General features: G+C 39.4%; 1 protein-coding gene across 1 annotated transcript in view; it reads left to right on the top strand.

The window, feature by feature from the left end:
* The window catches only part of soga1 (suppressor of glucose, autophagy associated 1), a 108,182-nt gene extending 81,229 nt beyond the window's left edge, over positions 1-26,953 (top strand). The window contains exons 6-24 of the mRNA XM_033968835.2: positions 5,710-5,877; positions 7,044-7,197; positions 7,382-7,928; positions 8,074-8,401; positions 9,238-9,456; positions 12,250-12,372; positions 14,598-14,690; positions 14,846-15,076; positions 16,230-16,328; positions 16,403-16,570; positions 19,939-20,082; positions 20,395-20,508; positions 21,507-21,571; positions 21,738-21,861; positions 22,863-23,381; positions 23,634-23,895; positions 25,046-25,255; positions 25,625-25,956; positions 26,634-26,953. Of these exons, the coding sequence (XP_033824726.1) occupies positions 5,710-5,877; positions 7,044-7,197; positions 7,382-7,928; positions 8,074-8,401; positions 9,238-9,456; positions 12,250-12,372; positions 14,598-14,690; positions 14,846-15,076; positions 16,230-16,328; positions 16,403-16,570; positions 19,939-20,082; positions 20,395-20,508; positions 21,507-21,571; positions 21,738-21,861; positions 22,863-23,381; positions 23,634-23,895; positions 25,046-25,255; positions 25,625-25,956; positions 26,634-26,780 (4,047 nt within the window). The 3' untranslated portion in view covers positions 26,781-26,953. The remainder of the gene's footprint in view (positions 1-5,709; positions 5,878-7,043; positions 7,198-7,381; positions 7,929-8,073; positions 8,402-9,237; positions 9,457-12,249; positions 12,373-14,597; positions 14,691-14,845; positions 15,077-16,229; positions 16,329-16,402; positions 16,571-19,938; positions 20,083-20,394; positions 20,509-21,506; positions 21,572-21,737; positions 21,862-22,862; positions 23,382-23,633; positions 23,896-25,045; positions 25,256-25,624; positions 25,957-26,633) is intronic.
* Positions 26,954-27,752: the final 799 nt, after the last annotated feature.

Below are 27,752 nucleotides of genomic sequence, written 5' to 3'. Positions count from 1 at the left end.
TATTTAAGTCTATTTGTCTTGCACACCATTGCCTTACTTAACCTGTCGTCTGTCCGTTCCTATATCCTTGGCTTCATGGTGGGAAGTTGTTTTGGGTCACTGGATGTTTTCAATAATGTCCCCTGTGTATGACCTGTATTCTTCAGGTTAATCTTTTCTCTTATAGCGGGAGGCGGCAGGAAGACTCTACCTCAGCATTTTTACTCTGTCCTTATTTCCCCTTCTCTCCCCCCTTTTCTCCCTCTCTCTCCTCTTCTCTCCTGCTTTCTCCACCCTCATCTCTCCTTGTGTCCCTCTCCATCTCTCTCCTTCTCTCCACTCCTCTCTCCTCTCTTTTTCCTGCTATCTTTCAGCTCATCTCCAGGTTTTGGGTTTAACATGATTCCTCTCCTCTGTTTGGAAGTTTAGATATGGGACAGGAAGGATTTTTAAAATATTTTTTCTGAGAGGTTTTGATAAACTGGCATCTAGCTTTAAACTAAAAACAAATGAAATATTCCAGTTTGTAAGGATACTTTGACTGGACATTTGCACATTTACTACTCGAGGGTTGGAGGTTGGATCCTTGCTGTCAGCTGTTATTTTGTCCATGGGCAAGACTTATTGAATGTTGCTTGAACTTGTTAGTGTAGTTCACAAAATACAACTCTGAATAGGCAAATGATGGGGAACATTGCTATAACATGGTTTAAAAGTAATAAAAGTAATATTTATATAATACTACACATAATTGTTGGTAGGGATGGGCTATCATATATATTTTTTCTGTTTAACAAAATTCAGCACAAATCTTTATCAAAATCAGTGCTTTTGAAGACCACAAAATATGCGTGAAATACTTTTACTTTTTACTCTTTAAGTACATTTTCAAGTACAGGTAATACATTTATCTAAGTTTTCTTTTTTTTTTTTTTTTTTTTTTCACATGATACTTTTATTTTACTTGAGTATCTTTTTGCTCCAGTATCTGTATTTTCACTTAAGTAACAAAAGAGCACTTCTTCCACCACTGATTCAGAGGATTGTAATTGTATTGTATCGGTCCAAGAATTTTGCCGATATTTGGCCCCAGTATTTTATCTGTACTGCCCCATTCTCTGTGCGCCCATGTGTCATTTCAGCTTGTCCTCAGTGCATCAGAATTGTCTTTTTTGGCAGACAATATGAATTCAGACTGCAGATAAAGTAATTTTGTTATGATTTTTACAAGAGCGATAAGTCCATTTTTAAACATCACTATAAATGTATAGAAATTTAGTCTTTGTTATAGATTTTAAAACCATAATAACAATGCAAATGTCGGTTATCAGCCACGAAAGCAAGACAAACAGACAAGACATCGGTATTGTCTCACAAATCCTTATCAGACCATTTATAATTGTTATTATACTGGCCCCACTATTCGAGCAAATTATTACCTCAAGCCTTAAAATTAATGTGTTACTGTCTCAACTCCAAAATCCTAAGAACAATGGAAGCATTTATACCATTTTCCATTCCGTAAACCCCCTTTTCACCAAACATGTATTGATAATTTGCTCAATGTTTAGTTTATATTTCCTGCACAGTACTCATCCAGTGTGTAGTAGGCAGTATAATGTGTACGTCGACAATGCCAATACACATCAAAAGTTTTCAGAAACATGTAACTATGAACAAAGCATTAGAGCACCCAAAGTCTTATTCAAAAGCCAGTTTTACCACAGCTTTTTACAAGGATTTTACAGTTATTTTCCCACTATCCACTGGGCCTTGTGGTAGTTCCAATTTTGAATCATTGGCTTTTCTGGGATACCAGTCTCAATCTCATAATTCCTACTTGTAAACTATGTTACAGTTATTGCATTAACCATGTTTATATACAAAATCAACCAATCTGAATCTCTCTTAAAGGGCCTGAACCGATTTTTACCATGTATTTGAGCAAACTGTCTCGGACCTGTACAGCTATAGTGTATAAGCAGCTCTTAAGGTCAAAATAAGTCTGCTGTGTACTGCCTGCATCTACTAATAAAGCGCTTTATGGTCTGTTAATCAGGAATGGCACGTTTAACATGCTAGTTGTTGGCATTATCGTGAAGGCAAACTCCGCTCTAGTCTCTCAGAGTTGTGTAAAGCGACTGAATTATTTGTATGCTCGGAATGCATAAGATGAGGAATAACTTGGACCAATGCAAACCAGTTAAAATAAATGAGTGTTTTTCACATTTCAAGACGTCAGGTACAGCTCCTTTAAGTCAGAACTCTGGTCCAAGTGGGAAACATCCAACCTCCCATTTGCCTGGAACATATTACTTTAAACCCAAATCCCCTAATAGTTACCTCTTCTCTTTCAAATATCTATAAAAACATTTAGTAGGTCAGTTGTGGGTTGAATTCTCTCCCTGACGTCTGTGTCTGTGGTCTGATCCAAACCACTGCCTTAAATGGAACCAAACATCTGGAGACTGCACTGTTAAACAAATACAGCGCTCACTTCAACCAACACACCGTAGGCATCGTCACTGGACAAAATACTACGAGAGCGACACAATAACAGTGTTTAAAATTAATAATATTGAGAAATGCCCGCACATTTTCAAATTCGTATCAATTATAGTAAATTATTGTTTAAACGTTCACCACAGCGGGAATAAAAGGACTAGTGGCGATGATGTCATACTTCCAGATGGAGGCAAGAGACAGTTTTTCCTATGGATTACATTGTACTTTGTCATGAAATATCCAAAACATAAATGTACAAATGTTTAACCTTATTATTTCTATTAGCGACTAGACTCAAGAACTGCAAGTATTACAACAATCTGCAATTTAGCAATAATAATTTTAGCTGCCCTCATCTGTATTCATTATTATTGGCCTATAGGATGCTGTAATGTCATCTGAAACCCACCAATATGTAAAAGGGTTGTAAAAAGTATTTAGTAAACATTTAATACTAGTTTTAGAGGACTTTCATGTATTGGGACATCCTGTATTGTTGACCCTGTATCTTTTTTATTTTGCAAACATGAATATTTACAGCATAGAGTGCATATTTACCGTAAATTTCGGATTATAAGCCGCTACTTTTTTTCCACGCTTTGAACCCTGCGGCTTTTACAGCAGTGCGGCTTATATATGGAATTATACTGGATAACGGCCCCTGGGGGGCGCTCTCTAGCTGTAAACGTAAAAGTGAGACAGACGTGGGGAAAGATTCTGCTCTGAAGAATTCACTAGTTTTGATTTTGAACGATCATTTTGCGCATCATGAAATGGATATGATGCAGTTTTTAAGATAAAGAAACAGAAAGGAAACAGAGCAGGGGTCGGCCTTTAACACGCAAAGAGCCATTTGGACCCACTTTCCACATAAAATAAAACACTGGGAGCCGCAAATACTTTTTGACATCTAAAATGAAGATAACACTGTATAATAACAATAATGTAACGGAATAATGTAGGTTTTACTTTCACGGACAAGCCTTCTACACGTGGCAGATAAATATGGCAAAAACAACTTAAGTGCATTAAAAAAATACAACTCACCAAACCGCTGCATCAGAGGGAGCCCTGTGCTGATTATGTGATTATGTCTACTCTGCTCCGCAGTTTCTTTAAAAAAACAACAACAAAAAAACTCGTAGCGTATCGTTTAATCCCAGGTGCTTATTCTCCATGTGCCAAAGCAGTTTTGAAGGTTTCATTGCCTTATTTGCTTTTCCCGTATGTTACGCAGAGCGGACTGTGCGTGAGAGTCACCTGTAGCGACAAACCCAGATTTTAAGTAGGCATTGTCTGTTAAATTTATCTTTCTTTTTCTTGGAGGTCGTAGTCTCTTCTTCTGGCTCCTCAGTTGTCCTTTTCCCCTTTGTTAAAAAGATCTCCAAAGACTTTTGTTTTGGCTCATTTTCACTCGCTTGTGGCTCTACTTGTGTGCGTCGTGTCTGATGTGTTATACGTGATACGTCATCGCGGAGACAAGAGCAGATAATAAACTTGCTACTACATCAAATAGATTTCTGTGGCGATTTCCAGCAGGATTTTCATGATACATCTACGGACGAGCTTATTAGTGTGTCATTAGGGACGGGCCAAAGTTGCTCCTGACCCCTGTGCGCACAGCGTCTGAAAATCAGGGCTCTTTACGCAGGACTGTGAGCTGTGTCTGTGTCAGTTCCCAAGCCACGCAGAGCCGCAGTATAAGACTGAAAGAGGCGCATACGGCTCCGGAGCCGCGAGTTGCCGACCCCTGAAATAGAGCCACTGCACGTAAGCTCGACATCAATGAATCCAACTTGGTCAATGTAAAAAGACGACAAAAGTTTTCAGAGGAAATAAAAGCAGATTTTCCGTGTTGGTGCAGCTTTATTTTCTAAACCTGCAGATGTGTTCATCCCGTGTTGTTGTCGTGTTGGTGCCAATTTTCAGGCACAGTTTTAAAAAAAAGCGTGTCGGTGCACCGTCTTTCTGTGTAAATGTCTCATGTTACAATATGAAAACCTGCGGCTTTTATTCAGGTGCGGCTTATATATGTACAAAATTGATTTTCTCTTCAAATTTAGCTGGTGCGGCTTATATCAAGGTGCGCTCTGTAGTCCGAAATTTACGGTACATGTGAGAAAGGAACATTAAAAGGTCCTACAAAGCGGGTTAAATATGGGATACAAGACAGAGGTTTGTAGTTGTCAAAGTAAAGAGAGAGGCATAGTAAAAGCAAAAAGTAAAATATGTTTCGTAGAGAGGGAGACAACCTTAAAAGTTATAACGTCGATGGCAATGGAAATAGAAAAAAAAAAACAAAAAAAACAACAACAACAAAACTTAATAAGCACTTACACTTGCATACATGTATCGTGATATGTGCCTCTAACGATAGTAGACAATAAGTAAAGCCATGCCACTGAAACATTAACAAAAAAGCTGTATCATCCTCAGAAAACTATCAGAAATCTACAGTATTATTAAAGGAACTGCAGTGAATTAATGTTTGTATCTATGTTGAGTTATAGAAGTTATTTTTTCATCCATATACAGCTTTGTACAGTAAAATGAAGTTTTCCCACTTACCCATGTTAAATAATGCCTGGAATGTCTGGAATGTTTCACAGGATGCCATTAAACCTATATATTTTACATTTATCGTGAGTGTTTTTATTGCTTAAAAACAACTTTCAGAAACATGCATTCGTACTGTGAGCAGGGTTTCCTCTCCGCAGACCTGCTTGTCTCCATGGAAATGCCTTTAATGCGTTTGTGTGTTTTTAATCTCTCACTTTGAATGTCTTAACACAATATCTAAACAGAACGCTATGTTACAAGCTGTTGCATAAATCAGTTTTCTAATTATTCCAATGCAGCAACATATAAATTAAAAGATTTATACACAAAATGGATTCTTGTGAGCTTTAAGCCATGTTATGATGTTACCCCATCTAAAAACACACCCGGAGACCTGAAATCATCCAAATGATTCTTGTGAAGGTGTATGGTGTTTGAAAACACAGTGGAGCACTTGTATGTAATGTACTACCACATAGCATCACAAGGACGCAGAGTGAACTCAGCCTAAATATCCAGGATTTGTGTGTTAAACATGTGTAAATGAGAGAAAACAAAACTCCAGGTCTGTTATTGATGAGGAAATTTGAGTAATATAGTCCCTTTAACCAACTACATCTCTACAGTTAATTACATCCAATCTTTTTCTCTCATTGTGTATTCTAGGAGGACAGCTCAGACCTGAAATGCCAGCTGCACTTTGCCAAAGAGGAGTCGGCCATGATGTGCAAGAAGCTGACCAAACTGGTGAAGGAGAGCGAGGCCATGAGGGAGGAGCTGTCCAAGTATCGCTCGCTGTACGGAGACGTGGACGCCAGCCTCACTGTGGAGGAGGTGACCACATGTGCTGATAATACCGACAATACCGAGCAGTTCAGGGCTTATGACTGAAGGGGGCAGTGTGGAGAGAGGTACAGAGAGAGATGTAAGCACTGGTGAAGATTAATGAGAGAATTAGTGAGATACAAGAGAACAAGGCAAGAACTGGTCAAGAGGAGAGAGGGAGGTCCAGATATGGATTTAATAATTTAATTTGCTAATAATTATTATGTGTGTGGTGTGAAGACTGCAGCTAGGTTTTATTGTCTCAGATGAACTATAAAATAAGATTATTTATCAAACAATCAAACTGAACAATTGAACTTCTGCCCAGTTAGCCAGTGGTTCAGACCAATCACAAGGCAGCATTTTGGTTTGGGCAGAAACCAAAGGTGAAGTGCACAAACGAATCAAAACAAACAGAGCGATACAGACAGATGTACTTTTAGCAGAGATTCAGACTATTAAGTTTCTGAAAAGCACGTAGAAGGAAGTGCTCTGTGCATTTGTGGAGGGAAAGATGTCTTCGCTTTACTCTCTAATGGATTTAACAAAAACTGGATTTTCTGGCTTGTTGCACTGTTGGGATGCTTCAACCAATCAGCTTGGACTATTTGCCATGGCGTTCTCCATTACTGACAGCTACATAGATCAATCTCACATTAGTCTTACCTGGCCAGCCAGAACCACAAGCTTTAAACACTTTACAAAGACGAATGGGTCTGGTGAGTCATTTCCTATCTCCTCAATTACAGTTGGGCGTGACTGACAGGCAGATTAACCAATCAGAGAGATGCATGTTCCGCTTGTGTCAAACCAAACATGGCAGCTTACAGGGCGAAAAACAAGGTAGAGGACTAAGACACAGTATGCATTTTGTTCTGAATGATACGAGGATTTTTGAGAGGAGATGTCTTCTGGATTTGAGAGCTTTTCGTGTTAAAAATTAGCGTCTGTGGCTGGTCCGTCCAAAGTTAGAATGGAGGTTTTTCATGTTCTCGGCCCCCTTTTATACACTTCTGGATACAAAGTATAGAAGGGACTGGCAGGTCAGGAAAGCATTAGTTATAAAATAACCTCTCCAAATCTCATTCAATCTTTTAACCAATGTTTGATGCACAACAAAAGCACTAAATAGTAAAAATAGACTGCTCACTTACATATGTATTTGCTGTGTGCAGGTGGCAGACTCTCCACACACGCGCGAAGCCGAGGTGCGCGTTCACCTGAAGCTGGTGGAAGAGGAGGCGAATCTGTTAAGCCGCAGGATTGTGGAGCTGGAGGTTGAGAACAGAGGGCTCCGAGCAGAGATGGATGACATGAAGGGACCACAGGGTAGGAACCACAGACTGTATCTATAAATGGACCTAGCTAAACTACTAGAGCCTCAGCATTTTGGTCTTAAAATGTTCATATTAACTCACTCTACATCATGGTGTTTTTTATTTCACTATTTTGTCCGTGATTAAAGATATGAACGTCAATAACAGACAAATCATATTCATACGTGTTTTTCCAGACATTTCTCCAGATTTGACAGGAAGTCTCAGCCCCGGACTCGGCATTGGAGGCGGGGCCATGGTTCTCGGAGGCGGAGCTTCCTCTGAAAACGTGATGGAGCTACAGCGTCACCTTCAGTTCGTCGAGGAGGAGGCAGAGCTCTTACGACGCTCCCTCACGGAGATGGAGGAGCAGAACAAACTTCTCATGAACGAGATCAACCGCTACAAATCCGAACTCCCGCCCTCCCTGTCATCCAACTCACTGGCCTCTTTAACAGATGGCTTGCTCAACGATAGCCCGGTGCACTCCATACAGGAAGGGGCGGTGCTTATAAATGTCAACGCCCCCTCGCAGGAAGAGGAGCTGCGATTGGCTCGGTTACAGATCGGGGAGTTGAGTGGGAAGGTGAAGAAGTTGCAGTACGAGAACAGAGTGCTCTTGTCGAATCTGCAGAGGTGTGACCTGGCCTCTTATAACCCCACCTCCTCCCCTGCCCCCTCCACCCTGAGACTCAACCTGGAGACAGACGCAGAGGCAGGGGACTCCGCTGAGTGTCTGCCGAGGTAAACAAGAAAAATCATAATTAAATTTGTATTGTTTGCTGTTTGCTTGCCATTTCTGTATTATCTTATTTTACTACTTTTATTTTGTATCCTGTGTTTACTTTTCCTTATCAAGTACAAATAATTCCGTGAATGTTTATTCCAGTCCACCATCTCGTCGTGAGCCAGTAGGGGGTGAGACCGACCCCTCTGACTTGAAAGAACACAAACGCAAGAGCGAGGACAGCGCTGACTCCTCCTCACTTCCTGTTCCGCTGGTGCAGAAGGACCATGATGCTTTGCTCTCCATGAGGGACCAGGCTCGGCTGGTCTCCACAGCGATCCAGCTCCTTATCTCCCCAGAGTCCAGCTGCCTCCAGTCCCCGTCGCTCTACCACAAGGTCTGCACCAATGAGAGCAAAGAAGGGGCAGCCAATCAGGAGGAGGAAGCTGAGTCATGTGACCAGGACAAATCGCAGAGTAACAACAGCCAGGTATAATTTTTTTTGAGAAAGCTTGACATAATCTTTGGACAGTAATATGCACTAATATTCCATATAGTTGTACTGCATGATACCTGTGGATCATTATTTTCATATGTGGAAGCATTTTAAAGTACAAACATTGACTTAAAAGCCACATACCTGATTTCAAACCATGAGTCAAAAATGTGTCATGTTGTGGTCAGGCAGTTGGTTTCCTTGTTACTAAGAATCATTTCTTAGTAACAATCCTGATTAGATGAAACAAGGTGACCCTGTCTGTATTAGTTATTACCTCACAAAATACTATGTAAATCGTTTTCCTTATTTAGCAGCTTTTACCATTGCATGATGTAAAAAGCGCATTTTTTGACAAGATTAAATAAAAAATCAGGTGCACTCCTTTTAGTAAATCTGCTGACTTCTGGGTAAAAACTCCAGTTATGATTTCCAGAATCATCACAACCAGGAAATGTGCTGTTAGCATGCCAGTTGTTGTTAGCATTACCACCGGGGCAAAACACCACTCTGACCTCTGAAAGTTGTGAAAACTGCTCATAAAAACGTCTTCATTCCTACAATTTGTCCAGTTGGCAGATTTTCTTTTTCTTTTGCTATGGATTAGACCTGGACGACTGAGAGATTACACAGATAGCCATAATAAAAGTTTGTCCATCATCTCATCATGATGGACCCACTAAGATCGACAGATACTTTGATAAACTTCAGAGCTATCCTTTTGCACAGTTGTCTGTATTATATTTTTGTTTCACTACTTGTCCCATTCCTCAGCTGTATCATCTCCTCTTTTATCTCTCTTCTGTTCTGACACCTCTGCTCCTCTGCAGATCTCTGAGCTGTCTGACCTGTCTGACCGGCCCCTGGTGGGAGCCCTGACCGGCAGGCTCCAGGCACTTCACTCCCAGCTGCAGGCCTTCGTGGAGCGGGTGGACGGGCTGAGCAGAGCGCCCCCTCCTGGAGCTGGGTCAGGAGCCACTATCACACCAGAGGACGCTTCTTTGGCTGCCACTACAATCTGCTCTGAAGCGAACATAGCTGCTCATAAGGTACATGCGAAACACCAGATACTTAAAGTGCATATGACAGTTTTTTGTGTTTTTCTAAATATATAGGTTTAGCGGAACAGTGAATGTGGTAAATATGTATACTATATTAGTTTTACATCAGTTAATTTGGAGTTTGTAGAAAAAAGTTGATCCAAAAACTACAAAAAACAAGAAGTTTTAAAACCTTTTAATACCTCTACCTATGTCAACACAGATAATTCTATTTCAAATGTAGGGACAATTTATGAGCATCAGTTTAACAAAATAGAGGCGTTTTTTTATCAGTTTTTATTTGTCTAATGATAACTATTGTGTTATATAGACAAGATTTGGCCCTTGTTAACATTATGGTTGGTAGATATGCTATACTGGAGTTACCTCTATGTATGTCACATCTGCTGCTGTGTCCAACCAGGAAGTAAAATGATAAAGTTCACCAGATTTGATTTGTCTATATTTAAAAAAAAAAAAAAAAAAAAAAAAAGGATACAAAATTGTCATATGCACTTTAAATTATAATTATTTTATTTTATTTCTAGATTTTGCTTGTGTTAGTATATATTTTAGCACTGTATATTTTTTCCTTCAACCTTTTGCTATATTTTGAGTTGTGGCCGACTAACAGCTTTCATCAGCACATGCTCAGTTCGTCCAGTGCAGAGTGGTTTACATAACATGCTCAAATCTAAACAAATGTATTTAAAAAAGGTTTAGAAAGACAAAAAAAATGCAATGACAATATAAATATAAGTTAATGGACCCACAGTGTGGTTATTTGTTTTATATTTTATATTTGAATACAAGCTCGTATTTGCTTTGAGACACAGTGAGCGAGCTAGCACACTGCACAAAGGCTATTCAAATAGTGTTTTTATAGAAACTCAAAGCTTCAAGGCAAGGCATGTTTATTTGTATAGCACAATGTAATGTAATTCAAAATGCTTTACAGAATAAAAATGGCAATAAAATCACAGTACAGAAAAATAAAAACATAAATAATCATAAAATGAACATTAAAAGAGAAGAGTGCAGAATAAAAATGATTCAGTCATATGCACAGCTAAACAGAACTGTTTTGAGCCTGGATTTAAACATTGTGAAATTAGAGGCCTGTCTCACATTTTCAGGAAGACTTGTCCAGCTGCATAAAACTGAAACACTGTTGTTTAGTTCGGACTCTGGGCAACAGCATGAGGCCAGTCCCTGAAAAAGCTTTATATATTACTTAGATGTGATCAGCCTTTGAAACACAGCATGCAATTTATTTAAAATACAACTCTGAGTAAAATACCCATTATAACAAAATAAAATCTTCAATTGCACATAATATGTTGCTTTTAAGTTTAGTGTCTCGCCTAAGGACATCAGTATATGAAATGTCAATAGCTGCAAAAAGAACTGCTAACTTTTGGGATTATGCACAACTCTGCCATTCCCAAATACGCTCCATCAGTCTCAGTTTATCTGTAGCTAGATTATATTTGATTTGAGCAGTACTGTAAATCTGTATTAGTCGTACACCTGTGTCCTCTGCATGGCCTGCCCCTGACCTGCACTTAGAGCCTCACATGGAGCCACTGGGCCAACTGTCCACACACAGCTACTTTTTATCTGGGCTTTATTAAAACACTCCATCATAACAGGCATGCTATAGACACATCATTTACTGCACCAAGACATAGCAATAGGCCAGTATTATGGCTCAGTACAATGGTATCAAGTATGAACAAAGTATGAAAAATGCACAATATGTCTTATATAGAACGAGTCACATTCACGTTTGTGATGAAAACCATTTGTCTTCCAATGTATAGGGTGGGATTATATACTAAGACTAAGATTGATGAACCAGTACAAAATGTGTGAGTTGAGTTTATTGGCTTCATGTTTTGTTTGTATTAAAAAATGTAAAATACAATTGTTTTTTAATCAGTTTAAAAAGTGCTAATTTCTTTCAAATTTTTGAAGAAAGGATGTTTATTCGGATAGCCAATAATTACTCAAAGTTCCAAATGTTTTCTTGTAAATTTTGTTTTATCCTTATATTTATTTAACAGTTTAATTTATTTTTTATGTGGACTAGTATTTTTAAATTAAAAAACACATGTAGAATTTAAATGTACAAAATAAAATTGTTACTCTTCAAAATCTGCCTAATGTTCAAATGACAAACAGTGATTGAATTTTGTAGTTTCTTACTGGGTTTGGATCCAGTTTTAACACGCTCTTAATTGCTCCATCTGAGGCCAATTCCAACTCCCTGCTATCTCTCCTCTCCTCCCTCCTTTCTCCCTTCCTCTCTCCCTCTTCGCTCCTTTCGTTCTGTCTGTGGCTGGGCTGCGTCTCACTCCTCCTCTCCCACCCCTCCTCACCTCTCCTCACCATGTCACCTTTGACCCCGCTTCTGCCCCGTCATCGGTCCCTTTCTGACTTTCATCCTAATGCCTTCCTTCCTTCCTTGCCTCCTTGTCGTCCTCGTCTCCTCTCTCCTCAGCCGTTCATCCTTCCGTCCATCCTACTCTTCTTCCTTTTCTCCACTCTCTCCTTCTCGTCTCTGACCAAAATCTTTTTCCTCTACATCCTGTTTTTTGTCTTGTGATGATCACCCCTTTTTGTTTTATTTTTAATTATTTCAAAAAATTTTCACATTACATTTTGTACTTTTTTTAATTGACTTTTTGTTTTGTTTAACTTTGGTCATCCCTCCCTCGGTTCTTTTAATTTCACACGGTTCCTCCTACACATTTCTGTCTCGTTTTGTTTGGTCATTAACGTGCCCATGCATGCATACAGCAGCCTGACTCTAGGGACCAATCAGAACCGGATGTTAGAGGTCAACGCCGGGAAGGCAGCCAATCAGAGGAGGCCCCAGATTTGGACAATGTACAACCAGAGCAAGAGTCAGAAAACGCACAGGTAGGTTCTAACGGAATTAACTCAATTACAAGCATAGTAGTTGTTTTTACATAGATGTTTGCAGTTAGTATTGTTGTGGTGCCTTTGAGCAAGACAAATACATCTTTCCTGTGTTGGAAAAGTCTTTGGCATTGAAAAGTAGCTGTATCTCTTTTTGGTGCAGTGCAAAAAAGTAGCAGGAAAACTTGAGGAGTTTTGCAGTGTTTATAGGTGCACTAACTTTTGACTTGCTTGTTTCCATGGGGATGTTGCCTGGTCCAGCAGTATGGCATCAAAACTTTATAAAATACAAAATACTGTTGATATTAATTTAACCGTCCAATAGTTTTTGTTTCTCAAATGGGGAAAATATAATAAATTAAATCATATTTTCATAAGAAACTTACAAAAATAAAATCTCATCTTTTTACTTTTTTATCTGGGTAGATTTCTTGCCCCATCTCACTAAAATAATTACAAGAAAATGCTGATGTTATTTGAAATACTAGCTTTATGCTGTACTATAGTGTATTCTCACTATGCACAAAGGTTATTAAAGTTCATCTGTACACAAACACATGTACGGTGGCTCACGTGGGACACTTCTGTCTCAGCAACAGACACTCATGCACAAACAGAGCTGTCATCATTAAGCACAGTCGCTCAGAGCAAATCAAGGGCTCTGTTTGTTTGACCTTTGCAGGCGGTTTCTATAGTAACCAGCCTGTGTGTGTGTGTGTGTGTGTATCACTGGGATTGTGAATGGCACTGAATCATAAGACAAAATAGATACTAAAAAGAGAAGATGCTAAAGAGAGGGATATTAAAGTGGAACTACACTGTGGGTGTTTTAATTGCACTGAGCCTCATACATGAAGCTTCTTACAAACAAATTTGTACTTAAGGTCTTCTTGTGAAAATTTTTGGCATTCACAAAATGTTTTCTTACCTGAAAATGTTCTTCTGGATGAATAAATCATATGAACAGTCAGTTTGAAGTGTGCATACCTGTTAGACCAATCACATTGTTCCTGATATGTCCAGACCACACCCGGCTCCGCACTCCCTCTCTTCTTAAGTCCACGAGCACTGCAGAGTTTAGCAGCTCTGTTTGAAATGTGGTTGTTGGAGAAGTTTATATGATAACTAAAACAACTACACCTTCATTAAGTTCCCCAGTATGGCTTTAACTTGTTAGTTTCCTGAAAAACAAGTAGGTGATGTTTCCAGATTACAGGTCAGAGAGGTGAGTCTGACCCTTTCATGGGATAAAAAAAAAACAAAAAAACACTTGCAACTGAATAAATGCAAGATATAGATCATTTTAATGCTATACGGTGAAAACCCTCCAGACAAAGCAATACCATCTCCATGGAGACAAGCAGCTGTTTATTAGCTGTATCTTGCTGTGGTGCCTCTTTGCTGAAAGTGTCAGTACATTTTGTCCCCATGGGGTGAAGGGGGAACATTAGCAGTGCAAGGCTGGGTCGATAGATCACACCCAGAGCTAATGCTCCATGTGCAGGCGTGGGGAGGTTAGGGGGGAAACAGAGGTGTGATTTAAAGACCACTGCGGAACCTTTCTGACTTGCTACATGACTTGCTACATGACCCCCTCTTGTGCTATTTGTGTTAGGTTGTAGTATGGGGACACAAACACTGTTGTAAATAAGTGGGTCAAGGAAATGTTGTTTAGTAGTATGCATTAGAATACACAAGTATTAGTTCTATGTGAATCTTTAAAAAAAAAAAAAGGTTCACAATGCATTAGTAGCATCCTAATTATTCACTTCAAATAGTTTATGTGTACTTTTCACAACTTCACATTTCCGCCATGGTAATGCTAACCATGGTGTGCTGTTAGCATTCCTTTCTTCCTGGTTTGCAAATGATAAAATGGTTTATAATTAGATGCAGACAGCACATAGTTGTCTCATTTTGACCCTGAGCTGCCTTTACAATATATACTAAGGCTAAACAATTGTTTTCTTTATTACATGAAAAAAATGCAATGAAATATATTTGACTTTCTGTCCTGCTTAGAGGTAGCTGATGTCATATTTTATTTTTGTACATTTTAGAATTGTTTTTAGAAATCAAACATTTACACAATTCATTTTTGTGGAACTTGCTAACTTTGAAACAAGCCAAATGGAAATTGAACAAAAAAACACTTGAAGCTCACTGCAATCTGTTTTCAATCAATGTTTTTCTCCACATTGATATCGTGGCTTTTTCTCTTCCAGTGCTCAGATCTTCAGGTGCAGTTGTCCCAGACTCAGGAGGTGCTGGAGAGAGAGAGGCTGTCTCACACAGAACTCACTCATAAAATCACACAGGTCAGTTTTCAAGTAATCCTAGTGCATGTTTAGTACATACTATGCCATTTAAATACATTTTTTTTCTGTTTTCAATGAACAAACTGTGTAGTGATACCATCTCTAGAGTCAACAGTATAAAAGACATCATACACACTGAAGTTATGGCTCTCCAGTTGCAGGAGGAGCAGCACAAGGCCCTGGTGAGGAGGGACTTCCAGCTCCAGAGCGTGGGTCTGCAGGCCCGGCTGCACCAGAGGCTGTGGGCCCAGGAGAGGAACCTTCTGCTTCAGGAGTCCCAGCACCTCAAACACACCTTACTTCTGCTCAGCCTCAAGCTGCGCTGCCTTCTCAAGCAGTGGAGGATCCAGGGAGGAAAGGACGCCCAGTGGAAGGACGTGCTGGAGGTCAGGGTTTAAACAATGTCCTCATTTCCCAGACTACCAATCAAAAGTTTGGAGAGGCTTTTACATTTTTGTTCTTTCTTTATTTTTATTACCATTTATTGTAGATTATTATTTAAAGCATCAAAACTATAAATTAATATGTAATATAGTAAAAAAAAAACATGTTTTAGATTTTTTTAAATAGCCATCCTTTGCTTTGGTCACTACTGTGCACTCTTTGGAATTTTGTGACCCTGCCAAGGCACACCAGTGAAGTGAAAACTTTTTCAGGTTATTTAATCACGAAGTTCATTGAGAGAAGGCCAAGGATTTGCAGCATTGTCATTGTCATCTGGCACTATTCAAACCCTCCTCATGGTTAGCAGTATGATTCTGTTCAATGTTCAGCCCACAAGCCTGCGTTACCCATGCTCCCGTGGGGTGATTTTCCGTAAATATACAAAAGCATGGTACAAAACAATACACTGCAGCTCCACAAACCTGATGTGTGGTAGTTGCATTATCAGGTCGTGCACTGATTGTATTGTGCAAAGAGAGGTGACTCAGAGCATCAAAAATTAAAGTGAAACTTACTAAACATGTTAATATATTGTTTTTTGGCAAATATAGCATTTTCAAAACAATAAAAAGTAACGTGGTGATCTAAATATGTAATGTGTTACAGTTTAATACCCCATAGAAGGGTAATAACTCCTCTAAGTAAGACAAAAAAGTACATTTGGTGATAATTCAGTTTGTTTTGTATGAAGTGTATCTGACTTGTGCTTTTGTAATGATGAAGTCGAAATGACAAAAGAAATTGACAAACTGCATATGTCCTTTATATACCACTTTTTTCAAATAATAAACATTCTACATTGGTTTCAACTGACCATCCAAAAAAGAGAATATTTTGGTTGTCTTGTCTAAATACCTTTTGGTCGTCAGGGTGTACCAAATAGATGGAAGAGACTCAAGCCAAAGTAAATATTTACCTCCATAAATATTATATTATTTAATTGGAAAATATAGATATAAAATATGTATAAACAATATAACATACACGACGGTCATAATTAGAAAAAAAACAACAAAACTAAAACAAAAAATATGAATTTCCACTGTTGAAGATTTAATGTTTGTAACTGAATGTACGTTCTGATTTGTTATTCAGATAAACAGCCTGAAGGACCTCTATCTCTTATTGGATGAAGAGAATTGTAGCCCCTCCCACCAGGCGGCAGACGCACACCCTGTCAGTCCTACTATAAAGGTACAAATACTACTTCACTGCGCTATCATGTCTACAGTACTTAAACTAACCAATTTATTTGTTTCTTCCTATAGTCAAGCGCAGTGAGCAGTACGCTGGCTGACCTGAGGGTGGCGCTGCAGGACCTGAGTGGAGAGTTACATCAGGAAAGACAGGGATCCCAAGAGCTAACACAGCAGTTCGCTAAGGCTAAGGCATCATGGGAAGTGGAGCGTGCCGAGCTGAAAAATATCATCTTACAGGTGCAGTATAGACTCTACTTAAAGACGGGGGTATTATGCAACATGCATTTTTTGAGCTTTCTAATGTGTTATAACGTTGTTCCCTCATCAAAACATGCCTGAAGAGGTTTTAGATGTCATCCATGCATGTTTTCAGTAATTTAGCGATCTCTCCCGGGCCCTAAGCCTACGTCATCCATGCTCCCACATGACAATTCTCCATAAATATACAAAAGCATGATACAAAACTGTGCGCAGCAACTTGGCAAACCTGATGCGATGTTTTTGTTAGTGAGATGCATTTGTGATAGTGCTCTGAAGGAGGAGCAACTTAGTGCACAGAGCAAAGGGAAGAGAGATTCAGAGCTGTTGTTTTCTGCAAATATAGCATTTTCATTAAAAGGTAACGCAGTGATCTAAATGTGTTGTTACCAGTTAATACCCCATAGAAGTAAAATATCTCCTCTTTAAGCAAATTAGATTAATTGTCTTGCTCATGGACATGACATTAGGCACACATCTGATCAGGAATCAAAACACCAGCCTCCTAATTTGGGGGCTAAGCCTCTTTAAACCAGGAGTGGATAACTGCTCAGTGACCAAAAGCCAAAATTTAATCTGTCTTGGTTTAAAGAGCCACACCACAGACTGACTCTCTGCCAACACCAGGGGCTGGGAGACACATACACACTGCCGAATCTTCATTAGTAGAGTAACTCGGGGAAAGTTTATGCTCATCCAACGTTGTGGGAGAACTGTGGATTACCATATACTAATTTCTTTTTTTTTATAGTGCTGAATTATTATTATTATTATTATTATTATTATTCACAACACAGACTCCTAAAACTATTGAGGCAAGTCCTATATTACAAAAAGCATTAAAGAAAAATGAAGGACTATAAAATCAAAGCAGGTATTTTTTTTAAGGGCATTTTAAATGTAATATTTTTATTCAGTTTTATGATCTTTTTTAAAAGAAGTAATTCCCAGACTGCAAACGTATTATTCTTGAGTGAGGAAAACATTTATCAAATCTAGTATGAGGCACTTCTGATTGGGAAAAAGCTGCATGTGGCTCGCTCGCCTCGGGTTTGTCACTCCGGCTCTAAACATGCAACAAACAACTCAATGCCTGATTGTGTTTACAGCTGTGTGTTTCAGCATGATGTTGATCATTCTTGGCAAAGCAATAACATCTCTATGGAAAACAGTCAAGCCTGTATCCTCATAAGAAAATTTACATAATGCACCTTTAAAAAATCCACTATCTACCCCTTCTTAGGAAACACCAGTGTAGGCAAACCCTGTCCCAAAGACAACAGCTGCACCACTCTCCCCCTGTATCTGCACTGAATGTGTGTGTGTGGGTATTTATCACAGTGTGGATAAATACCAACACTTACATCTTGTATTCACACATGACATAAGTCTTTTATTATTAGATCAACAACTATGATTAAGGTAAGGATGAGTCTCCAGGACATTAATGTAGGTCAATGTAATGTCCCCAAATAGAACAGAAACCTAACGCGTGTATGGATGCTGGAGAGATTTGATAAATGTCCACTCATCCGACCACATCATCGGCACCTCCGCCTCCTGGCTCTGCTCCAGCCCCTCCCTTCCTCCTCCCCTCTGCTGCTCCCCATCCCACGTCTCAATCCAAAAACTCCACACTGGAACAGACAGGGGAATTATCGACACTGTTCACCTCCATAAACAAGGCATCAAGGCGTCAAGATTAGATTAGAGCGAGCAGTTTAGAAGGAAGAAGTGATGAGAGTTGGCATTTTGGTTATGTTTTGGCCGTCAAGTTTAGCCTGATGGCCATTTGGCAGTAACCGTGATAATAAATGAAAGTGAATGTTGTTAAATTGGCTGCACAACCCAGTTCTATTATATTGAAATCACTGACAGATAGAATAGTGTTGTCACGATGCTAAAATGACATATTCCGTTTCGATCCAATTTCGAGGAAAAAGTTGGAAGCTTAATTCTTTTATCACAATGAAGCTGACAGATTTGAATTTGTCTTTTGCTTTAGAAACGGGCTAAAACTTCATCTAATGTCTCTGTCACAGTACATCAGGTTTATATTCTGAAGCTGATGTACTGTGGAGGACATTATTCTACAATATTATAACAAAAGATTAGACTATTTTTTAACTAGGCCTGGTACAAAAGAATTGTATGTGTCCTCTTTCTGCAGGTTAAGGCACTGGCAACTTCATGTTTTGATTGTATTACCTTTTAAAAAAGTAGAGATCAAAGTACATAAAGTTTATTTCATATACTTCTTTAGCATAACCCTGTACTAGAACAGCAGGGCTAGATCTAATGAGCAATTCTACAACTAAATAAGCAAATAAAATGCGTTTGGGTTCCCATGCTTCCCTTGTAAGCCCAAATTTAATGCATAAATTACCGCAGTATTCAGTGATTTGTTGTGGCAATACCCTAGTGGAAAATCCGATTAAAGATGAATGAGGGTTTCTTGTGTTGACATATTGTGGGTATCTGCCATGTTGGAGCACCTGTTCTCAGTGCGGGGGCAGCTGTGGTCCGTGGGGCTCATTCATCAAAACCACTTCACAAATGAAACCGGCTGTAGATAAAGAGGAAGGGGGCGGAGCTTATAGGCTGTATCAGAAAAACGCAGTAACCGCTATAACCACACCACAAGGCAGGGTGTCCACGTATGACAGATGAAGTCATTTTGTGTGGTTTGTCTCTATTAGAAAATCTTATCAGTAACAAACACACATACACATTATATATATGTACTAAATGTGGTGTGCGTGATTTTTGTCTTAAAAACATGAAAAACAGAAGTTCATTTTAAACGGTTTGCGGTGGTCCAAAGTTATTCAGCGCTTATGCATTCCGAACATCTTAGTTATTCACCTCGATGAGTTTATAAGTGCTTTTCGCAACTCTCAGAGACCAGTGCGGAGTTTTGCTGTCACGGTAATGCTAACAACTAATATGCTAACAGTGCACTTCTGATTATCGGACAATAAAATGCTTTCCAATTAGATGCAGACAGCACACAGCAGACATATTTTGACCTCAAGAGTTGCTTATACAATATAAAGCAAAAAAAAAAATATATATATATATATATATATGCTCAAATACATGGGAAAAAAATCCATTGCAGGACCTTTAATCATTTTAATTGAATTACATTTCTATGCACATTTAACCTTTGATTAGTGTGTGTGTGGGGGTGTGTGTGTGTATGTGGTTATTTATTTCAGAAAATATAATCAAAAAATATATATATTGGTTAGTTTACTCTGTGTCTTACTATAATTAAAAGCTTAAAAACAAACTCAATTTGCATATCTAATTGTGTAAATTTTTTGTCAATGTTTGTCTTGTAGTTGGAGACTAAAGCCGGTAAACCCCTGAGCTCTGCTGATGCTGTGGAAGCCCCTGACCTGAAGGTGGCGCTAAAGAAAGAACGCGAGGAGCACCAGCACCTGTTAGCAGAGTCCTACGCTGCAGTTATGGACCTGACCAAACAGGTGAGACAAGTGACAACTGCATTCTTTCTCATGGGATATGCATTACTCACATTCAGCTAAGTAAGAGTCCATTTTTTTTCTTCACTTTTTTCAACAAATAACATAAATAAATAGGACTGGGAAATATTGACAGAAATAATATTTTATAACCTAGTAACAATATTTAGACAGTGTTATAGCTATCCATGAGAAATGTGTTCAAGCATACCTGTAATATTTATATAATTTTATCTATTTTACTTAACTTTGCAGTTTTTGTCTGGTTTGTCTGCTTTACTCAAACAAGATATTCTTATTTTGTTGCCGGTGCAGCTCCAGATCGGAGAGAGGAACTGGAGCCGGGAAAAGCTGGACCTGTTGGAGAGGTTTGGTGCAGAGAGAGCCCAGTGGGAGCAGAGACTCAGGGAGGCCACAGGACACCACAAGGTATTGTCTATGGACCATCGGACTTCTCTACCCGTGATTACGTAATGACTGTGAATATGGTAATAAGCCAATAATGTAGTTACAGGGCATTAATGTAGTTAAATTGTTGAGCTTCATCACTTATTGCTGAGATCTAATTTGTATTTGATCGTTTATTACTTAAGTTCCCTTAGATAATGTTATAACTACGGCCAGTAATTCCTTGCATTACTTGAAAATAGAGACGCTAGACAAAGATCTTGTCATATGTCATTTTACCATTGGTCTAAATTGACTAGCTCATTAGAGAAGAAAACAAAGATTACATCAGGTCTGAACCATAACTAGTCACTGAGAGAACCAAATATACAAACTGAAATGGATGGATGGATCAGATTTGCTTTTCTTCTGTCCAGTCTGGCTCAGAAATGAGAAATGCCATATCTCAGAATTGGAAATATTTTAGACAGGACAATACTGCCCTCTTCAGGCATGTCTTGTGTAAAGCACGTAGTTTGTGCAGATTTTTTTTCCCCATGTGCAGTACAAGGAACTAACTCCCTTAACTGATGTGTATTTGTGTTGTATACCTTGCATGTTTAGTGACAAATAAGAACTTACTTTTATTCCATCCTAAATTAAAGCCATAGTAACATTTTACCCCTTTTTTAAATTTTTGTTGACTGAAATGAGCTAGCATGTGGCTTAGAGGTGGGTTCCTCCCGTTTGTTTCCATGGAAATGTTGTCCCAATGGCTAAAATCTGTTATGTATGTGCTTATTGGAGAATGTTCCAAAGTATGGTTTAAAATTTCTATTCATGAAATCATGGAATCATGGAAATGATGTGCCATCTCCAGGAAGTTACATAATCTACCTTTAATTCCAATTTATATAGTACTATAGTATAGTATATAGTAGTAACAGTTATTTTTGTGTTTGAGCATGTGTGTAAAAAGTCGAGGCAAATGCTGTAATAAATAAATAAAATGAATAGTAAGATTTTGTGTCTCATAACAGCCTAAGTCACAAGGCAGTGACTCGTCTGCTGAAGGACTCATCCAAAACGGCTCTGCCTCTCCAAGGTAATATTAAAACAATTTGAAATTATGTAGACAATATTTTTAGTTTTTTGTATATACATGCAAATAGTCTTAAATGGTCAGAAAAATAAAAGTCTGAAACATATTTTTCCCCACTTAAATTTGTGAATATTTCTTTCTTTTTCTACATTTCTATATAAAAAATAAGGACCAAATCCATGTCAGACCTGGAGGTGAATGGGGCAGCGGAAAAGTTGGAGAAAATGTCTCTTCTGATTCGCCCAGAGCCCTATGACATCACCAGGAAGAATTGGACAAATTTGACCAATGAGGTGAGAGATTATTGTCTAAATGTACATTTTCTTCACTCTTTCACTGTTCTGTATGTTCTTGGCTTAGGTGCTCAAAGAGCTGTTAGCTGTAAGATCCCGTGCAATGCTCAGCTCATAAGTCTGCATCATCCAGGCTCCCACATGACAATCCTCCTTAAATATACAAAAGCATGAAACAAAAATGTACATAACAAACTGACAAACCTGATGCAATCTGCAGTAGTTTCATTAGCAGTGTGCATGCTGATTGTGCTGTGATAGCAAAAGGGGAGTAACTTAATGTAGAGAGTAAAGGGAAGGGAGACTCAGTACAAAAAAGCGAATCAAATTATAAAACATGTTAATATGTTGTTTTCAGCGAATAGAGCATTTTCTAAACAATAAATGTTAACATGGTGATCTAAATATGTTACGTGTTAGCAGCTACTACCCCATAGAAATAAAATAAGGAATACTCAAACAAGCATGAGTCACAAACTTTGACTTAGCGAATGGGTGGGCGCCACCTGCTGGTCTGTGAGGATGTTGCTTTGTTATGTAATCTATCATTTATTCCAATATGGGTGTTTTTAACACTCAAAATATGTCATACTGTGGTACATCCTGGGCAAAACAATTGATACAGCTGCACCTTGGGGTGTGATGCTAACTGTAGGCACTCCTCTGCCTTTAAACAAGTCCCTCTCAAAAACATTACAGTTACACGCTATCTAGCTTTAGCCAACAGTTTTTCAGATCGTCACTCTCACATTTGTGGTTGAAAATCGGCAGTGTTTGCTAATGTGTGCATTGTGTCACCATGGAAACTTGAACATTCCGCCATACACATGCATGTAGAACACCCCCAACATGATGTGACTGCAAAGTATCAATAACACCTCCACTAAGATAAGAAAGTGGCTCAACCACGAAAGGAAGTCCAAAAATATTATCAGAACCATTTATCAATTGTACATCTTACTAATGTATGTAAAGTATTGTTTTCTTATATTTTCCTAAAGACTCCAGAAGTGGGCAACACCTGTAAAACTTGGGACGGCTCCAGTTTGAGCTCAGAGCAGGATCTGGACTCTGCGCAGAGAAGCTACACAGCCCCGGACCGCACTGGCATCCGCATATACTACAGCCCCCCTACTGTCCGGAGGATGGAACAGCTCCGGAGCCAACAGAGATTATCTGAGCAGCTGCCAGCGCAGAACGGCTGCTCCTCTCCGGGTATGACCGCTCCGGAATCTGGGTCTAGAGGTCTGAATGTCCAAGGTTCTTCATCATACGAGCAGTGGCTTAGTTCCCTGTCCACGCATCACAAGGAGTTATTGGAGAGCAGAGCCATGTCAGTCCCGGCTTCTGCTAACAGTGTAGTGAGCGGTTTGCCTCCTTCTTCTCCGTTCTCCGATTTCCAAATGGTAGAGATTTCAGCCAATCTTAGCGACGACATGAAGGAGATGACCAACTGTGTGCGTCAGGCCATTCGCTCGTCTTCATTGGAGAGGAAGTCCAGCAAGGAACCAGGAAGTCCGGTATGTTCAATGGTGTATCTCCCCGAGTTCAGATGGACATGATTGACAGGTGAATTAGCCAATCAGGGACATGCCCGGTTTGTCCGAATCAAAACAAATATGGCTAGCAAAAAACAAACAAAACAATGATTGTTTGCGGCCCTAGTATGATTCCACCACATCACAAAATGTCTTACAAGTTAGAAGTCAAAATTCTGTAGACTTTATAACTATTTCACACTATTATTTTCATGGCCTTTTCTCCTCTTCTAGGTCCTTGGCACGTCGTCACGCTCCACCCAGACCTCTCTCCTGTGCGTCAGTGTGGCTTTGCAGACTGACTGCCCTCCCACCAGCAGAGGGCTCCAGTCTAAAGTCTGGTCTCCACGGCCCACCACCTCCACAGCTAACCCTTTAGCCTCAGCCCGCTCCAGGCACATCTCCACCTCCCTGGACAAGGTGCACGGGCGCATCGAAAGACCCTGCTGCTCACCGAAATACGGGTCACCCAAACTGCAGCGCCGAGTGTCTTCAGGTCTCTGTACTTTTGTTTTAGATGAGGAACTTTAATATGTATTTTTTCAGGAAATTTCTTCTGTGTTATAATGTCCCTAATTAAAAACATGCCTGAGGTAGTTTTGTCATCTTTGCATGTTTGAATAATCTTGTGATCTCTCCCGGGCACTATTCAAACCCTCCTCGGGGTTAGCAGTACGACTCTATCCATGATTCAGCCTGCAAGCCCATCACCCATGCTCCCATGTAGCAATTCTCCATAATTAGACAAAACCCCGGCTTTAAAATTTGAACATTTTACCATGTGAATGTCTTTTGGTACCATGTCTCCTCCTCTCAATTAGGAGGTTGTGGGTTAGACTCTTGATCTTGCTCCATTAATCTGAGGTTCAAAAACATGCACAAATAAACTGGATAAACAAAATTTCCCAAACTGGTCTGAATGTACTACATATTAGTTTCTAAACTATCAATTCAAGCCATTTCCTATTATTACTAGTAAATGCAATGCTACTAAAACAAACCAAAAAAGATGAATTGTGTGTCATGATTTGGTAGTAAGATTTTATTATAAAAACTTAAGGTAATACATTTTCTGTCCCTGTAGAGAAAATTATTGTCACCTCTCCTCATTTGATCTCATTGCAACTCCAGATCTTGACCCAGGATATTTCTCACAAGTACATAGTATGCTTGTTTTAGTTTTAAAGGGGAGATATAAGCAACCTGAGGAAATCAGCATATGATGCAAAGAAATGCAAAAAAACATGCAAATTGAGAAGAATGCTATGTAACACCCACCATTATTTGCCTATTGTACTAACCCATTATCTGACCAGCCAGAAAGAAGAGGAACACTGTGGAATTCTTCAGAATCAACAATTGAAGCACCAAACTCTTTATTTATAATTAATAAAATATACATTTTATTAATCAATAAAAAAAAAAAAAAAGGTTATATATTTTGTTCTGAATGACATGAAAATTTTCAAGATGAGATATCTTCCACATTTGAGGCACATGCTCCGATTCCAGACCCAGAATGGAACAGAATGTAGAAGGGGTTGTCTGGTCAGGCACCTTAGCAAAATGGCAAGAATTGAAATCAAAATCACCAACTTTTTTCCATATTTCCTAAAACAAATCATTTTATTACATCTAATTTCTAGGCTCCACCTCGCGGTTGGATACATCCTCCTCCTCGTCCAGAGACAGGAGCCTATGGAGCCTGCAGCAGAGACCTGGAGGTTCAGCCTGGGCCCGCTCCACCACCACCCGGGATAGTCCCGTCCTGAGTGGGCTAACAGACGGCCTCTCCAGCCTCTTCAGTGTAGTGGAGCACACAGGGAGCACTGAGAGCCTGTGGAGGGGAGAGCCAGGTACATCAGGCCATAATAAAAGTGTGAACAAAAACAACACTACTCACAAAAATAGTTTACCTTGTCAAATATTCTATACAATCAAATATCTATAATATAGATATATAGGTAGGCTGTGACAATTAATCTGAATAATCAGTACTAATCGACTATTTTATTAATTGTTAGCCATTATCTAGACTATACAGAGTCTACAATACATGGCAGATATAAAAGAGTTGTGAAACGCTTTTGGCGTTTATGTAATAAATAAATTAATACATTTAGTAGTAGTGGTAGTGGTAGTGGTAGTAGTAGTAGTAGTAGTATTGTTGTTGTTATTGTTATTATCACTAAGCCACTTTTCATCACAATTTTTGAATCCAACAGTGAGTCCAGCTCGTCAGCCCCTTGCGGCGGGTAAACCCTCTGGAGAACGATACGGTGGGCTCCAGGACATGTACAGGGACGTGTCTGGTGGCCGTACCCAGGCAGGATTGTCCGGGTCCGGGGAGAGGTGCCAGCGGGAGGCTCTGGTAGGGGTAGATGAACCCAAGCCGGAATGCCTTTCAGCAGGGACGAGTGCGGTGGGGTTGGGGGCACTGGCAGGACTTGGGGCAGCTCCAGACCCAGTCACACGCATCGTCAACAAGAGGTTTATGAGGCAGACCGCCGGAGAGGAGATGGGCTGCATCATGGGAGGAGGTACAGCTGGGGCAGAGGTGAGAATAAAACTAGTACTGTGTAATGTCCTCTACAGAGCATGTGAATTATATCACACAATATTAAAAAAGTACATTACATAACCATTATATATACAGTGTGCAGTGGTCCAAAGTTATTCCTCACTTAGCTTATACAGTCCGAGTCTCAGTGTTTTTTTTCACCTGGTTAAATAAAGGTTAATAAATAAATAAATTAGTTAATATTACCTTGCACAGCAAGATCTGGAGATACTGTATTTGTGAGTTCACAAACTCGCGAGAATGATTCAAATTCGCCCAGCAGCGGGCAGACCAATCACAGAGCATCAATCTGGCATGAGCCAGGTTAGAGTTTGAACGTTTTTCACATTTTCATAAGGCAGAGCAGTAATGCTAAGAACAACTAGTATGCTACCAGTGGACTTCCTGATTATCAGACAGTAAAACACTTCATTATTATATGCAAATATTACACAGCTGACTTACTTTGACATCAAACGCTGCTTAAACCATATATCTGTACTGGAGCACAACACATTTTGCTCAAATACATGGAAAAGAAATCATGTACAGCCCCTTTATCATCAGAAAATAGTCATTTGATTTTAATCCTGACTATCCAGAACAACTAAATTAGATTAACTGTATAATTATTAACCATGCTGTGCTATAATGTGTCTTACCTTTTTTCCCAGGATGCATTGTGTGACTGTGGCTTCTCCCGGCCGTCGAGATCCAGTGGACGCCATTCTCTGGGTCAATGCAAGCACCGCCTCCAAGACTCCGCCCCCTCCCTGTCCAGCATATGTGCAGAGGAGAAAGGGGAGACCAGTACTGAGTGACTTATGCCAGCTCCCACCATTGTGCACCTGAGCAATACACCACTGCCACTGCTACACAACCTCAGACTAGGCCACACAAACGCACTGCCAGTGTTAGAGAAAGCTCACTCACAAGCGCACTGCCACATACTGACAACGGGACATGCAACATCAGATCTGGCAACCCAGTCTTAACAAAACATTCTGACTTTTCTCCATAGGTGAAGCTATTTTAATTATTATTACTAGTTATTATAAAATGGGCAAAATAAGTTTTCCAATGGACTGCTCAATTCAAGTAATTTCAGGTATGGGGATTCTGTCTTCTGCTTGTCTCCATAGATGTGTTATTGCTTTGCCTGGAATGTTCCATAGTACTGCATTAAACATATGTATCTATTTATTATCCACAGATCTGACTTGTAACTTGACCTGGTGGTGTCTACCTTAATGCCATACAGTGGCATACTCCAGGCAAAGCAGTAACATCTTCATGGAGAACCTCCACCAGAAAAATAGATAGTGTTTCTTACTGTTTAAAGGAGAAATATATACTAAATCAGCTTTCTAACAATGTTATTTTGTTTATTACATATATTTTTTTGGAGTTTCTATTGTTGGCAGAGAGAAAATACGTATAGTCAGATACCCCCCCGACTATTTTTATTATTTAAAAAGGTACTGAACAAAAATACTAGGTTCTTAAAGGAACTGTATGTAGCCTGCTGTCTTACAGTTTTATAAAGGGTACTGTCACAACTGAACCTGGGTTGCCTTAAGCTGCATGTAGAGTTTTTCTCATCCCCACCATATGGACAGCATATACTGCAGCAGTAGAGGCACTGATTAGTGATTGGCTGCAAGTGCTGGGGTTTAGGTAATGAGTATTCACAATCATTTTAGGTTTAAACCAACCGGATTTCATTATTGAAACTGGCAACGCAAATGAGAGACTCCTGTGAGGCTCATTTTGCTTTATGATTGGATAATCAT

Source organism: Periophthalmus magnuspinnatus, chromosome 7 (genome assembly GCF_009829125.3).
Source record: "Periophthalmus magnuspinnatus isolate fPerMag1 chromosome 7, fPerMag1.2.pri, whole genome shotgun sequence".
Lineage (NCBI taxonomy): Eukaryota > Metazoa > Chordata > Actinopteri > Gobiiformes > Gobiidae > Periophthalmus > Periophthalmus magnuspinnatus.
This window is presented reverse-complemented; position numbering and strand designations above follow the sequence as displayed.